This window comes from Staurois parvus, unplaced genomic scaffold (assembly GCF_062004578.1).
Source record: "Staurois parvus isolate SC_StPar_1 unplaced genomic scaffold, SC_StPar_1.0 ptg000011l, whole genome shotgun sequence".
Taxonomy (NCBI): domain Eukaryota; kingdom Metazoa; phylum Chordata; class Amphibia; order Anura; family Ranidae; genus Staurois; species Staurois parvus.
In genome coordinates this window covers 19,832,373-19,847,733 of record NW_028317807.1, presented here as the reverse complement: position 1 = coordinate 19,847,733, position 15,361 = coordinate 19,832,373, and the positions used below count along the sequence as shown (strand labels likewise).

The window sequence follows — 15,361 nt, the reverse complement described above, 5'->3', positions numbered from 1 at the left end:
CACACACATACATACACACACAGGTGAAACTCGAAAAATTACAATATCATTCAAAAAGTTTGTTTATTTCAGTAATGCAACTTAAAAGGTGATACTAATATAGGAGATAGACTCATTACATGCAAAGCAAGATAGTTCAAGCCGTGATGTGTCATAATTGTGATGATTATGGCTTACAGCTCATGAAAACCCCAAATCCACAATCTTAGAAAATTAGAATATTGTGAAAAGGTGCAACATTCTAGGCTCAAAGTGTCCCACTCTAATCAGCTAATTAAGCCAAAACACCTGCAAAGGGTTCCTGAGCCTTTAAATGGTCTCTCAGTCTGGTTCAGTAGGAATCACAATCATGGGAAACACTGCTGACCTGTCAGTTGTGCAGAAAACCATCACTGACACCCTCCATAAGGAGGGAAAGCCTCAAAAGGTAATTGCAAAAGAAGTTGGATGTTCCAAAAGTGCTGTATCAAAGCACATTAATAAAACGTTATGTGGAAGGGAAAAGTGTGGAAGAAAAAAGGTGCACAAGCAGCAGGGATGACCGCAGCCTGGAGAGGATTGTCAGGAAAAGGCCATTCAAAAGTGTTGGGGACTTTCACAAGGAGTGGACTGAGGCTGGAATCAGTGCATCAAGAGCCACCACACACAGACGGATCCTGGACATGGGCTTCAAATGCCGTATTCCTCTTGTCAAGCCGCTCCTAAACAACAAACAAGCATCTTACCTGGGCTAAAAAAAAAACAGACCTGGTCTGCTGCTCAGTGGTCCAAAGTCCTCTTTTCTGATAAGAGCAACTATTGTATCTGATTTGGAAACCAAGGACCCAGAGTATGGAGGAAGAATGGAGAGGCACACACTGCAAGATGCTTGAAGTCCAGTGTGAAGTTTCCACAGTCTGTGTTGATTTGGGGAGCCATGTCATCTGCTGGTGTTGGTCCACTGTGCTTCATTAAGTCCAGGGTCAACGCAGCCGTCTACCAGGAGATTTTGGAGCACTTCATGCTTCCTTCCGCAGACGAGCTTTATGGGGATGCGGACTTCATTTTCCAGCAGGACTTGGCACCTGCCCACACTGCCAAAAGCACCAAAACCTGGTTCAATGACCGTGGGATTACTGTGCTTGATTGGCCAGCAAACTCGCCTGACCTGAACCCCATAGAGAATCTATGGGGCATTGCCAAGAGAAAGATGAGACACATAAGACTGAACAATGCAGAAGAGCTGAAGGCCGCTATTGAAGCATCCTGGTCTTCCATAACACCTCGGTAGTGCCACAGGCTGATGGCTTCCATGCCATGCCGCTTTGAGGCAGTAATTGCTGCAAAAGGGGCCCAAACCAAGTACTGAGTACATATGCATGCTTATACTTTTCAGAGGTCCAATATTGTTCTATGTACAATCCTCGTTTTATTGATTGCATGTAATATTCAAATTTTCTGAGATTGTGGATTTGGGGGTTTTCATGAGCTATAAGCCATAATCATCACAATTATGACAAATCACAGCTTGAACTATCTTGCTTTGCATGTAATGAGTCGATCTCATATATTAGTTTCACCTTTTAAGTTGCATTACTGAAATAAATGAACTTTTGCACGATATTCTAATTTTTAGAGTTTCACCTGTATACATACACAGATGTGCTCAATAGTTTGCATATCCGGGCAGAAATTGTGAAATTTTGGTATTGATATTGAAAATATGACGTGTGTATATATATATATATATATATATATATAAAAATACATATATATACACACACACACACGTGTGTATGTGTGTAACTGTTATAGTATTATAACAAAGTGGAAGTAACTGGGAACAACAGCAACTCAGCCACGAAGTGGTGAGCCACATAAAATGACAGAGCGGGGTCAGCGCATGCCGAAGTGCGTAGAAGTCACCAACTGTCTGCAGATTCAATAGCTGAAGAACTTCGAACTTCTTGTGGCCTTCAGATTAGCACAACTGTGCATAGAGAGCTTCATGAAATGGGTTTCCATGGACGAGCAGCAACATCCAAAGACTTACATCACCAAGTGCAATGCAAAGCATCGGATGCAGTGGGGTAAAGCACACCGCCACTGGACTCTAGAGCAGTGGAGACGTGTTTTCTGGAGTGACTAATCATGCTTCTCTGTCTGGCAATCCGATGGACGTGTCTGGTTTGGTGGTTGCAAGAACTGAATTGTGGTTGCCTGACTGAATTGTGCCAAGTGTAAAGTTTAGTGGAGGGGGGATTATGGTGTGGGGTTGTTTTTCAGGGTTGGGCTTTGCCCCTTAGTTCCTGTGAAGGGAACTCTTAAGGCGTCAGCATACCAGGACATCTTGGACAGTTTCATGCTCCCAACCTTGTGGGAACAGTTTGGGGATGCCCCTTCTTGTTGCAACATGACCGCGCACACAGCAAGGTCTATACAGACATGGATGAGCAAGTTTGGGGTGGAGGAACCTGACTGACCTGTACAGAGTCCTGACCTCAACCTGATAGAACACTTTTGTGATGAATTAGAGTGGAGACTGTGAGCCAGGCCTTCTTGTCCAACATCAGTGCTTAACCTCACAAATGCGCTTCTGGAAGAATGGTCAAACATTTCCATAGACAGACACACTCCTAAACCTTGTGGACAGCCTTCACAGAAGACTTGAAGCTGTTATAGCTGCAAAGGGTGGGCCAACTCAATATTTAACTCTATGGAACCAAGACTGGGATGCCATTCAAGTTCATGGGCATGTAAAGGCAGGTTTGGCAACATAGTGTATATCTGACCTGCTGTTTCTTTCAATCTGTAAAAGCTTCATGTAACACTCAAAATCATCTTTTTTTGGATCTAATCTACTCAATGTTATGCCTTAAAGTCCCAAGGAAACTTTTTTTGGTTTATATACATACACATAATAGGATGGAAGCATAACATTTAGGCACCAGATCACAACCAATTTGCTGCACATTCTGTCTACAACAGTTCACGGTCATCCAGCCTGTGCTCCCTCGCCCCTCTCACTGCAAACAGAATCAGACTCCGACCCCTACAACCTTGGCAAAACAGATGACACCAGAAGTCTCAAAAAACATAGCCATGTTCTTGAACATCTGTGGTGTAAGACTAAAGCTCAGATTTCAACCAATCTAAATCTGCCCACCAAAAATACAATTCCTGCCTCCACACTGCCAAGCAGACCTATTTTTTCACTCTCATTAACACCTTCTGATCCAGTCCCCATCAACTCTTTTCTACATTTAACCTTCTGCTTTGTCCTTCACTGCCTCCTCCCACTCACTTACTGCCCAGCAGATTGCCAAACACTTCAAAAATAAGACACTGTACAGTGGCGACCTCATCAAAAATTGTATCAGATACCTCCCCGACTTAACATTTCATGTCCACAGGTATATTCATTACTTCCCTCAATCAACCCTGGTAATATAGATGAGGTTACTAAACTTTTTTTCCAATGTCCATCTAACCACCTGGACCTTGTTTCCTTTCAATTACTCTCTGGCTCTGTCCTACACTCTCTAAATCACATCTTCAATCTCTCCTACTCTTCTGGCTTTTTCTCCAACGCTCAAAAACATGCACTAAAAAACACCCCCAGACTTGAAAGCCCCCCTTGTGCCCCAAAAACATGAAAGTGGAAAAATACAGTTGTAGACTTTACAATCAAACAACAGGTGTATGCTTACCAGCTCTGTGCAATCGAATGGAAATAGCCTGTAATCCGCACCTGAACCGGACTGTACTGCTCAGAAATCGTACAGGACTCTTTCAATCTGAACTGCCAGTGCACCGGACATATGGGAACAGGCACCATAGGAAGAAATGTTATTTCACATCATGCAGATTGGATAAGGTTCAAACCACAATCAATCCGTATATATGTGTACCAGCACTCAGTCTGGATTTTATTCTTAACACGCCACAGAAACTACTCTCCTAAAACTCACAAACGATCTACTAAAGGCTAAAACCAATGGACATTATTCTGTACTCCTACTCCTGAACCTCACTTCTGCCTTTGACATAGTTGATCACCCACTCTTCCTCAAAAAACTTCACTGCTTTGGCCTCCATAACTGTACTCTTCACTGGTTTTCATCCTACCTATCCCGCTGCACCTTCAGCGTCACAACTCTACTTCCTCTACCTTTTTCCATCAGGGTCCTCCAAAGTTCTGTTCTTGGACCTCTCCTATTCTCAATCTACACCACCTCCCTGGGTCATCTGATAACATCCCATGGCTTTAAATACCATTTCTACACTTCTGACACCCAAATCTATTTCCCAGCTCACTTCACCAAGCCGCCCCATGCATCACTAATGTACTAAAAGACATAGTCTGGATGTCACACCATTTCCTCAAACTTCCCCACATGCCCCTTCCCTTGACTTCTCTGTCAAGATTTTTGGCACGACTATCAACCCGTCCCCCTATGCCAGGGTGAATGAACTCTTCTTTCGGTCCCACAACCAATCACTGTCTAAAGGTTGAGTATCTGTTGTATGTCTGCATAAAAACATTTGGAGCCAGAAGGTTGAAATATTCTATTGGGTTTGCGGTACCCCTGCTAGCAGCCACCTTTGAGAATATTTCTGAGTGCCAGTGTTTATGAAAGACCGCCATAAGAAGGAATACACCTAGAGCGATTTATGCCGATCATTTATATGTGAGGCATAACCATCTGGTGAGTAATACTCATGGTGGGAGTGGTGGAGCACATTGTGGCGATGAAGTACAGAATTCACACTATTGATTTCACTTACACTTTTAAGGCACTTATATTGATCTGGGAAATCTTCTTTGGACTTTTTTGCATGAGAACATTTGGGACTACTATGTTTTCGTAATGGAGTCTTGTGTCCCCTTTTTTGCATGAGAATATTTGGGACTACTATGTTTTCGTAATGGAGTCTTGTGTCCCCTGAAATCTATGAATGCTGTCCAAAGCTTGCTACCTCAAACATGCCAATTTACTCCCTGATCATCTTTAGCCTTGACTACTGCAGCTTCCTGGAACTCCCTACCCGAATCTGTCTGACTATGTCCTACTCTGTCCACTTTTAGGCAATCCCTGCAAATTCTTTTCTTCAGAGAAACCAATCCTGCCCCCACCTAAGTGTACTTTTTATTTTCTCCATCAGCTAATCTTCCACAGTAACTACCTTTTGTATCATTTGACCCTCCCTTTTAGATTTTAAGCTCCAATGAACAAGGTCCTCTGATTCCTCCTGTAATGAATTGTATTGAAACTGTACAGTCTGCCCTTATGTTATAAAGTGTTGCACAAACTGTTGGTGCTATACAAATGCTGTGTGTGTAAATCTCTGAATTCATAATTTATCAAGTATTAAAGAAAATGGTGACAACAGTAGAAGAATGTTCCACTTCTGTCAGTGAACAGTGAAAAGAGAATACAGAAGACACAGGATCACCAAAACCAATGTTTGCCAGGTTTGATAAATGTCAGTTTCTGCTGCATGAATCTCTGGATGTATAATAATTTGTGTGAACAATTCAAGATGGTGTTAGTGGTAAAAAAAAAAAAAAAAAATGCAGGAATGTGTTCTGGATACCCCGTAGATCTCTTATTACCAAATGAGCAACCTTTAAATGCTACCATGTACATAAGCATCAGCACCCTGTTGTGGGTTTAGATAAGAAAATACGTACGAAAATAGTCACCAATTGCACAAAAAATGTCCAATAGTAATGAATAGCCTATTCAAGCATTTATATTTTTTAAAAAACATTGGCATCAGGTACAATCATACATGAATGTTTAAAATTTTAATAAAAGGGCAAAGAAAACCAACAAAAACTGAAGAAAGCATGCACAAAATAATGTATTTACTTACCAATAATTCCAACTACAAGCTCATCAGTGGTGTCATCTCGGCCCACTAAGAGAGAGTAGTCAATGATCAGGTGGCTGGATAGGAAGTGGGAGTCGCTGTGTATGGAGGCTCGGAGAACAGACTTGCAGTGTGACCGGATGTACAGGGGGTTGTCACGCACCAATTTCAGAAGATTTTCATCCAGCAAAACAACATCACAGCTCTCCTTTCCGGTATCTGTCTTCACATTTCTGTTCCTCAAGGAACCTTTAAGATCAAAAACCTAACAAAGCCAACCACAGCAACATGATTTTTTTTTTAGCTTACAAAATAACACTGCCTTTAAAAACATATTAATGCATGTATAGTAGTGCTGATGTTACCTGTGCCATTTTTCTGCCATAAAACAAATTTTCCATGACTAGCAGATCCAACTTCTTCTCTGTGTTATTCTGGGAATTCTTGTAACCAATCCTGTACACTCCTAGAATCTTGGCTAGTGCTGTTGGCCTCTACAGAGGAACAAACAAATCAATATAAACTGCTGGCACTGAAAATGAGGACTAATTGAAACAGAAGAAATGTAATCAGCACTACAGCAAAACATACAGTTGTGTTCAGAAAGAATATCACAGTCTGTAGGTCAAACACTTTACGAATCAAACATAGAAAGCATATCATTACAAGTGAGACAAATTTCATATTTTTCTAACAGGTCAAACATTTGACACAGTACTGAAAACAACTCTGCATTTTACCAGGATTTCAAATGAAAATACAGTGTTATTTTTAGTTAGCAAGTTTTTATTTATTCTGGTGCTTAACTTAAAGTGTTTGTAAAGGTTCATAAAAAATAAACAAACATGTCATACTTACCGCTCTGTGCAATGGTTTTGCACAAAGCAACCCTGATCCTCCACTTCTCAGGTCCCCCACCGGCGCTCCTCACCTCTCCCCCCTGCTGAGTATCCCCACAGCAAGCTGCTTGCTCTGGGGGCACCAGTGTGTGTGTTCACTCCCGAGCCGCCTCTGTCTATGAGAGAGACACAGCACGGCTTGGCCCTGCTCCCTACTCACTGGCTGTGATTGACAGTAGTGTAAGCCAATGGCGTAAGTTAGTTTCAATTTAACAACCCCTCCTCAAGCTGAATTGCAGGAAATATTTCCTTCTATTCCCACCTTGCCCAACACCATATCGGCCTAGGCCAGAATGACTGCCCCGGTCCTGCAGCCTCCTGGAATAGCCACATCACATCTCCAAGCAGGCTGCAGGATGTACAAACAGAGCGGCCACTGGACAAGCCCTATGCATCAGAGCTGGCTACCTGCAAATGGAAGACGCAGTTAACTGAAGAGGCCCAAGATGGTGGTGCAGAACCTGCTTTATGTCACCCAAATAGTGGATTGCAGCGAGACAACACCCTTTACTGTGTGGCTACATAGGCAATATCCCGCTGGATCAGAGAGTAAAGGTGTAATACAATAACTGCCAAATATGCAGTTACACTTCAGCACACATTAACATGATATACTTTGAATGTTTACATTCAATATCAACATTTACAATATCATTAAAGGTTTGTAATTAACCTTTTTTCTTAACATTGATTCTTTTTAACAAGGTGCTGCCCCATGTCTAATATAGAATTACAAACATGCATAAGATTATGTCATTCTAATCTATTTTCCCCATTTTGACAGTTATGCAGGTATGGGTGAATGGCCCCGGGTTCACCCGCAGTCTGTTAGAAGCACTTTTCATAGAGGTTTTCTTGTTTGGCTAAAGATTTACATTGCAAGTTTAACAAAGGCACAAGCAAGAATACATCCACAAACAGTGCTCCTGTCAGACTGCAGGTGAACCTGTATTTCCCCAACCAGCTTTTTAATTCCAGTATGATTACCTCTCCCCCCACCCTGTATTATATTCCCTCTACCTCTTTCTAAAACAGTGTCTTCTCTTTAGGCTCATTCCTATAGCCCTCTTCTATACCCTTCAGCCTATTTATATATCGTCCTTCTCATTCTGAGCCCATATGCTGACCCAACCATCCAGAACACTTGGGTCATATGCATTTTTATAAAAGCTCACTCCCATCTCACTTTCCTTACTCTGTTTTTCATGACTGCTGGGGATATTTCACCCAATCCTGGTTCACTCATCTAACTTTCACTCCCAAACCCTTCATCTGGCAGTAGCCGAATTTCACACACTAATTCCTATACCAAAAACCAGATCCCCCTGTCCCTTCTCATGTGCCCTCTGGAATGCTGACTTCAGTTCTTTACTGAATAATGACAATGGGTACTACAACATATTTAATATTTTTTTGTGCTTGCATCTTTTTTTTCTTGCTCTTATTTTTACCTCCTCTCCAACCTGCTAAAAAAGCTTGTAGAAGAGGAAGAAGAAGAGTGTCCTGAAACAATTCTTAAGCGATACATTGACAGATTATTTGTGAGAATTATACTCAAAAGGGGTGAATATAGTAGATGAAGATGGGAGATTATATGTGGTTGCTGCATAAGAACCTGAGGAACCATAACTGTAGATGCTACATAACATATTTACACTTCTTTACTTCCAGCAAGTGCAATAAGTGCATGTTTTTATTACTTTTATTTAATCACACTGAATCAGTGACACCTCTCTCGCTTTTCTTTTACATGTATTGGCTAGCAGGGTTCACCCAAGGTCCTGCCTTCCTAGAAGTGCTGCAAATGGGAAAGTGTTTCTCATACATGTATTATTAATGTGATGGACTCTTATTGACCTTTTTGTTATTATACATTTTTTGCACCACTTGTATTCGTTTTATTTATGTTCTAATACCTATTCAAGTGCATTTAACACTAGAGGCTCATTTTGTAAAAAAAAAACAAAAAAAAACAAACATGTCTATACCTACCTGCTCTGTGCAGTGGTTTTGTGCAGAGTAGCCCTGATCCTCTTCTTCATGGTTTCCCTGCTGGTGCTCCTGGCCCCTTCTCCCTGCCAACTGGACCAAGAGCAAGGCACTTGCTCTGGGGGACACTGGCATGTGCGTGCTTCTTAAAACACACAGAGGTTCACACCCTGCTCCCTCCAGACTGGCTGTGACTGACAGCAGTGAGAGCCAATGGCTCCCGCTGCTGAGTCTCAGCCAATGAGGAGAGAGAGACCCAGCAGAGCCGCTGCTCCAGTGCAGTACACGTTGGAACGAGATCAGGCTCAGGAAGACATTAGGGGGGGCTGTGGGGTGAGCAGCACACAGGTTTTTTATCTTCATGCATAGAATGCATAAAGCTAACAAAAAAACAAAAAACAAAACCCCTTCAGTTTTTAGAAACATTTTGAATAATTTTACATCTAGGGAAGGTGATGAACTGTTTAGGACTGTTTTGTTTAGGCTCTCTTTCTCTTTTCATCTGGTGATTCAGCCAGCAAGCCTACTATGTTTCAGAAACTTGAGTTCTCCAGCAGAATGTATCAGTTTACATGGATGAGACCATTTATTTACCACTGGCAGGGATTATTAAAATGATCTGATTTTATTTATTCACGTAAAACCTTTATCCTAAACAGAAAAAACGGTTTGCTGTAACTGATAAAAGTGTGAGCTGGGGTTTGGCTCAATCTGTTATCGCCCCAGACTGACAATGCTACCGTCTGCTGTGTACTGTGCTCATTCCTTCACAGTGGTGTTTCACCAATACTGGAGGTGTGCTACTGATCAAATCACTGGGTGAGAGAGAGGAAAAAGCAAAAAAAAAAAAAAAAAAAAAAAAAAAAAGAGGAAGAAAGACTGATGCAGCCACCCACCACATCGGATTGGTTAGCTGCAATATAATACTTTTTTGGTTTGGGGTGGAATACTGCTTTAAAACCACTTCGATTCCAGACACTTTTACCCCCTTCCTGTCCAGGCCAATTTTCAGCTTTCAGTGCTATCACACTTTGAGTGATAATTGCTTTTCATGCAACACTGTACCCATATGAATTTTTTAGCATTTACTGGAGACAGATAAAACTTTATTTTGGTGAGATTTATTCACCACTGGGATTTTTATTTTTTTGCTATATAAATGAAAAAGTCCAAAAATTTTGAAAAAAAAAAGAAAAGGTTTTCTTATAAAATTTAGCAAAAATATTATATATCTTTCTTCATAAATCTTGTCCAAAATGTATTCAGCTATCTTTTTAGTAAGAAAAAAAAAAAAAAACCCAAATTAGTTTAGAACCAAATATTTTTCAAATTTTGTTTTTACAATTTAATTCTATTTTTTTTTATATTTGTGTTTTTTTTAACTTGCTGTCGCCCTAGCTGTACAGTGTCACCATAGTGACACTGTACTACTTGTGAGGGGTGATGAAGATTTTTTTTTTTTTTTTTTTACACTGATTGCTTTTATACCCATAAAGGCTGTAAAAGCAATCATATCTCCACCTCTCTCGCTGCATTCTTGCAGCCATTGAGAAATACTGTGTGAGCTGTGATTGGTCACAGGTTGTCACATGGTACAAGGCTAGAATACAAGAATAGCCTTGTACCATGTGACCTCTGATCATTCACAGATTTTACATGTAGTAAGCAATGTCAGAAGTGACATCTTGCTTACTACTATTCATGTGAGCACTGATTGGCCAATCAGTGATCACATGATCGGGACCTCACACAGAGGTCCCGTACAGTGATCGGTGTTTCTCTGTGTCCTCCGGATGCTGGTGCCGCATGCTCCAGGGGAACGCGGACAGGCGGGGAGGACGTTTATAAAACGGCCACCCGCTCCTGCACTGCTCCCGTCCAGCAGTTTATATACATGGGCCGGACGGGAAGTGGTTAAAATCAAAATGTGTAATATATACACACACACACACACACACATATATATATATATATATATATATATATATATATATATATACACACACACACACACACACATACATATACACACACACACATGCACACACGAGGTTTACAAGCACTTATCTTTTAAAAGCAGAGTGTATATAAAAGGTTTACATGCACTTATCTTTTAAAATCAAAGCTCACAAAGGAGCAGTCATGTTATGTTTGGATCTTTTCAGACACTTATTATATCTGCACTTTTTACCGCTCTTTACAAAGCTGTCAAAAGAACAGAAAAGTGGATGACTCACAACATAAATTATAGCAAAAAAGACAAACCTCCTATACTACACAGGGCATTACAGGTTTTATTTGGGAAAATTAATAAACAAGCCCAGTGTTTTCAGGTCTCAGGATTGCCACAAATGAAAATGTTTATATATAAAAAGTTGTTTATTATGATGGCAACATTATTTTACTAACTACAAAAACAAAATTACTACAATTACAGTATGTATAAAGGTATTTTTAAATGCAACTAGTGTTAAAGTGGAACTACACGGTATCTGAGCAACACAACCAAAAGTACTATTTAATTCATTTATATTTAAAGCAACCCCCCCACCCCATCCAAATCTCCATGTTTCTCTTTTTACCAAGAAGTAACTTTGAAAACATCCCCCAAACATTTCTGGCCTTGGCCATCCTGAGTAGTAGAAGGGCAGATGATTCATGCAGCATTTACTTCCTGGAATTCATCTATCCTTAGCTCAGGCAAGCAGAAGGGTGTGCTTAGCCAAGAAAACCCCTCCTCCCCTCTTGAAGACTCCTGAAATATATGACATCATTTGTGTAGACATAGAAACAAGAAAGTAACTAAAGAAATGTAAAAAACAGTTTATAACAATACAATATACTTTCCTATCTATTTACTAATGCTAGTATCATAAGGATTCAAGCTAGTCGATATTGAAAGAGTAGCCTTGGTAACAATACGTTTAAACCTGTAGAGACAGAAAGACTCCCAGTGGGAGGGGTGAAACGCATTAGACGGAGCTCCCGGTTTCCAGGATCGTCACATCCTGTCCATGGAACACACGTGATCAGAGGTGATCCGACACTAATTTTGCTCACCTGGCAGGTTTAAATATATTGTTACCAAGGCTATTGATTTTAATATAGTTGTAAGTACAATACTTGAGAGCATTTCTGTAATAAAAACAGTATTACACTATGGAGCCATTCTCTTTCCTTTTGGTTCCCACCAGTGTACAGGATATCCAATGTTAAAATGCCTGGAAGGAAGAACTGACCAGTGGTAGGAAGATAAATAGAAAGAAATATCCACCACCAGATAAAGCATATTTTGACTATTGCGAAAGACAGGGGTCCACCAAACCTGGTGAGTGCGGTCACTAAAGGGGTCACCATAAGAAGAGCAGTGTTTAAGAGCACATTTTTTAAACAGCACTTATTATTTATCTTTTCAAGCACGGAGCACTTGCAAGAAGAACTGACACGTATATTATGAATTTGAAAGTTAATTTGGAAGGACTCAGTAGATTAAATCACTGTTGTGTGCTGTATATACACAGTGCCTTGAAAAAGTATTTGTACGCCTTGAAATTTTCCACGTTGTCATGTTATACCTAAAAACATAAATGCATTTTATTGGGATTTTATGTGATAAACCAACACAAAATGGCCCATAATTGTGAAGTGGAAGGAAAATGATAAATTGTTTTCAAAATTTTTTACAAATAAATATCTGAAAAAAGTGTGGCATGCATTTTTATTCAATTCCTTTTACTCTGATACCCCTAACTAAAATCTAGTGGAACAAATTGCCTTCAGAAGTCACCTAATCAGTAAATAGAGTCCACCTGTGTGTAATTTAATCTTAGAATAAATACAGCTGTTTAATGATGCTCTCAGAGGTTTGTTAGAGAACATTAGTGAACAAAGAGCATCATGAAGGCCAAGAAACACACCAGACAGGTCAGGGATAAAGTTGTAGAGAAGTTTAAAGCAGGGTTAGGTTGTAAAAAAAAATATCCCAAGCTTTGAACATCTCATGGAGTACTGTTCAAACCCTCATCTGGAAATGGAAAGAGTATGGCACAACTGCCAACCTACCAAGACATGGCTGACCACCTAAACTGACAGGCTGGGCAAGGACAGCATTAATCAGAGAACCAGCCAAGAGGCCCATGTTAATGCTAGAGGAGCTGCAGAGATCCACAGCTCATGTGGGAGAATATGTCCACAGGAAAACTATTAGTCGTGCACTCCACAAAGCTGGCTGTTATGGAAGAGTGGCATGAAGAAAGCCATAGGTGAAAGAAAGCAATACCAAGCCCCGTTTTCAGCTTGCAAGAAGTCATGTGGGGGACACAGCAAACATGTTTAAGAAGGTGCTCTGGTCAAACTTTTTGGCATAAAAGCATAATGCTGTGTGTGATGGAAAACTAACACTGCACATCTCCCTGAACACACCATCTCCACAGTGAAACATGGTGGTGGCAGCATCATGTTGTGGGGATGCTTTTCTCCAGCAGGGACAGGGAAGCTGGTCAGAGTTGATGGGAAGACGGATGGAGCCAAATACAGGGCAATCTTAGAAGAAAATCTGTTAGAGTCTGTAAAAGACGAGACTGGGGCAGAGATTCACCTTCCAGCAAGACAACGACCCTAAACATACAGCCAAAGCTACAATGGAATGGTTTAGATCAAAGCATAGTCATGTGTAAGAATGGCCCAGTCCAACTCCAGACGTAAACCCAATTGAGAATCTGTGGCAATACGTGAAAATTGCTGTTCACAGACACTCTCCATCCAATCTGACAGAGCTTGAGCGATTTTGCAAAGAAGAACGGGCAACAACTTCACTCTCTAGATGTGCAAAGCTGATAAAGACATCCCCAAAAAAGACTGGCAGCTGTAATTGCAGTGAAAAGTGGTTCTAAAAGTATTGACTCAGGGGAGCTGAATACACAAATGCATTCCACACGTTTTCACATATTTGTCAAAAATGGTGAAAACCATTTATCATTTTCCTTCCACTTCACAATTATGAGCCACTTTGTGTTGGTCTATCACATAAAATCCCAATAAGATACATTTATGTTGTTGGCTGTAACATCACAAAATGTGGAAAATTTCAAGGGGTATGCATACATTTTCAAGGCACTGTATATAATTTTTTTTTCCCAAAGCCTTTTACATGTTCCCGAGTCCCTTCATCAATCTTTCCCAAAAGTCCTATTGGAAGCACATTCTGTGTACAGATGTGTCTGGCCTACTCATGGGTAGTAGGGGCCACTGGTGCTGTACTGCTCTTAGAAATCTACACAGGTAAACCTAGAGTAACAGGTCTGTACAGTGCATGTGCCAGCTAAAGACAGCGCAAAGTTCAAAAAAGGGCATCAGCTAAACTGTGCATGCATCCCAACAGCAAGAAACCAAGGTGGCATGTGTACATACAGTCAAGGTCAGGAGCATGCATGCAAGAGTGTCACCAGGAAGATATAACATGGTGAAAGAGACACCCAAGAGAAACTTCATGTGCGGTTTATGCTGTAAAGACTGAAGAAAAAAAAAAAGATAGGAAGCAATAGTAAAAGTATGAAACTATATTTGTTTTTATTCCCCCCCCCCCCCCCCCCCAAGGAGGGTTTAATGCCACTTTAAATATGGGGACCTGGCCAAATATATTCATTGCAAAATAGTTCAAGCACTTGGCCTGCCACGCTATATAGCACCACAAAGTGCTGTCAGTCTGAAGAACTGACTCACAGGGGAAAAATAAAATCCACTTCATCTGAAATGTACAACTCTATCAATGATTCATCAGCAGGCTGAAAAGTGCCAACCGTATGCCTTAACTGAAACAGAGAAAGGGATGTTAACCTCCTAGCCAAGCTTTGTTTAAATCACAAAAGTAGCCAGAGAATCACAAGTATAATACTAGGCTCAATAGTTCACAAACGTGTATTTCAACTGTTTCTTTAGCCATTTGGCTCAAGATTTAATGTTCTATATAAAGTACTACATAATATATTTTTTCATACTCTTGGCTCCGTATGCCACCAGAATAAGTTAAAGTGAAACAATCCAAATGAATTTGAAGTGCAGACTTTCAGCTTTAATTCAAGGGGTTGAACATAATTATCAAGTACAAAATTTAGGAACTGCAACCATTTTTATACACAGTCCCTCCATTTTCAGGGGCTCAAACATGTTTGGACAAATGAGTATAATCTCAAATAAAATGTTCCATTTTTAATGTTTTGTTGAGAATCCATACTTGCAATGACTGCCTGAGGTCTGGAACCCATGGACATTACCAAAGAGTGGGTTTCCTCCTTTCTGATGCTTCGCCAGGCTCTAACTGCAGCTGTCTTCAGTGCTTTAGTTTTGCCTTTAGCAAGTGAAATGCATGCTTAATTGTGTTGAGATCAGGTGATTGACTCGGCCATTGCAGAATATTCCACTTATTTTCCTTCAAAAGCTTCTGGGTTGCTTTTGCAGTGTGTCCATCTGTACTGTGAAGCGCCGTCCAATCAACTTTACTGCATTTGGCTGATTATGGGCTGACAGTATCTCTCTAAACACTGCAGAACCCATCCGGCTGCTTTTGTCACATCAATAAACACCAATGACCCAGGGCCACTGGAAGCCATGCATGCCCA

At 40.6% G+C, this 15,361-nt stretch overlaps 1 protein-coding gene across 1 annotated transcript in view; it reads right to left on the bottom strand.

Moving 5' to 3' along the window:
- The window catches only part of PIKFYVE (phosphoinositide kinase, FYVE-type zinc finger containing), a 249,768-nt gene that overhangs the window by 28,813 nt on the left and 205,594 nt on the right, over positions 1 to 15,361 (bottom strand). Inside the window, exons 39-40 of the mRNA XM_089671594.1 lie at positions 6,222 to 6,350; positions 5,860 to 6,121 (exon numbers count right to left, since the gene is read on the bottom strand). Coding sequence (XP_089527720.1) covers positions 5,860 to 6,121; positions 6,222 to 6,350 — 391 coding nt within the window. The remainder of the gene's footprint in view (positions 1 to 5,859; positions 6,122 to 6,221; positions 6,351 to 15,361) is intronic.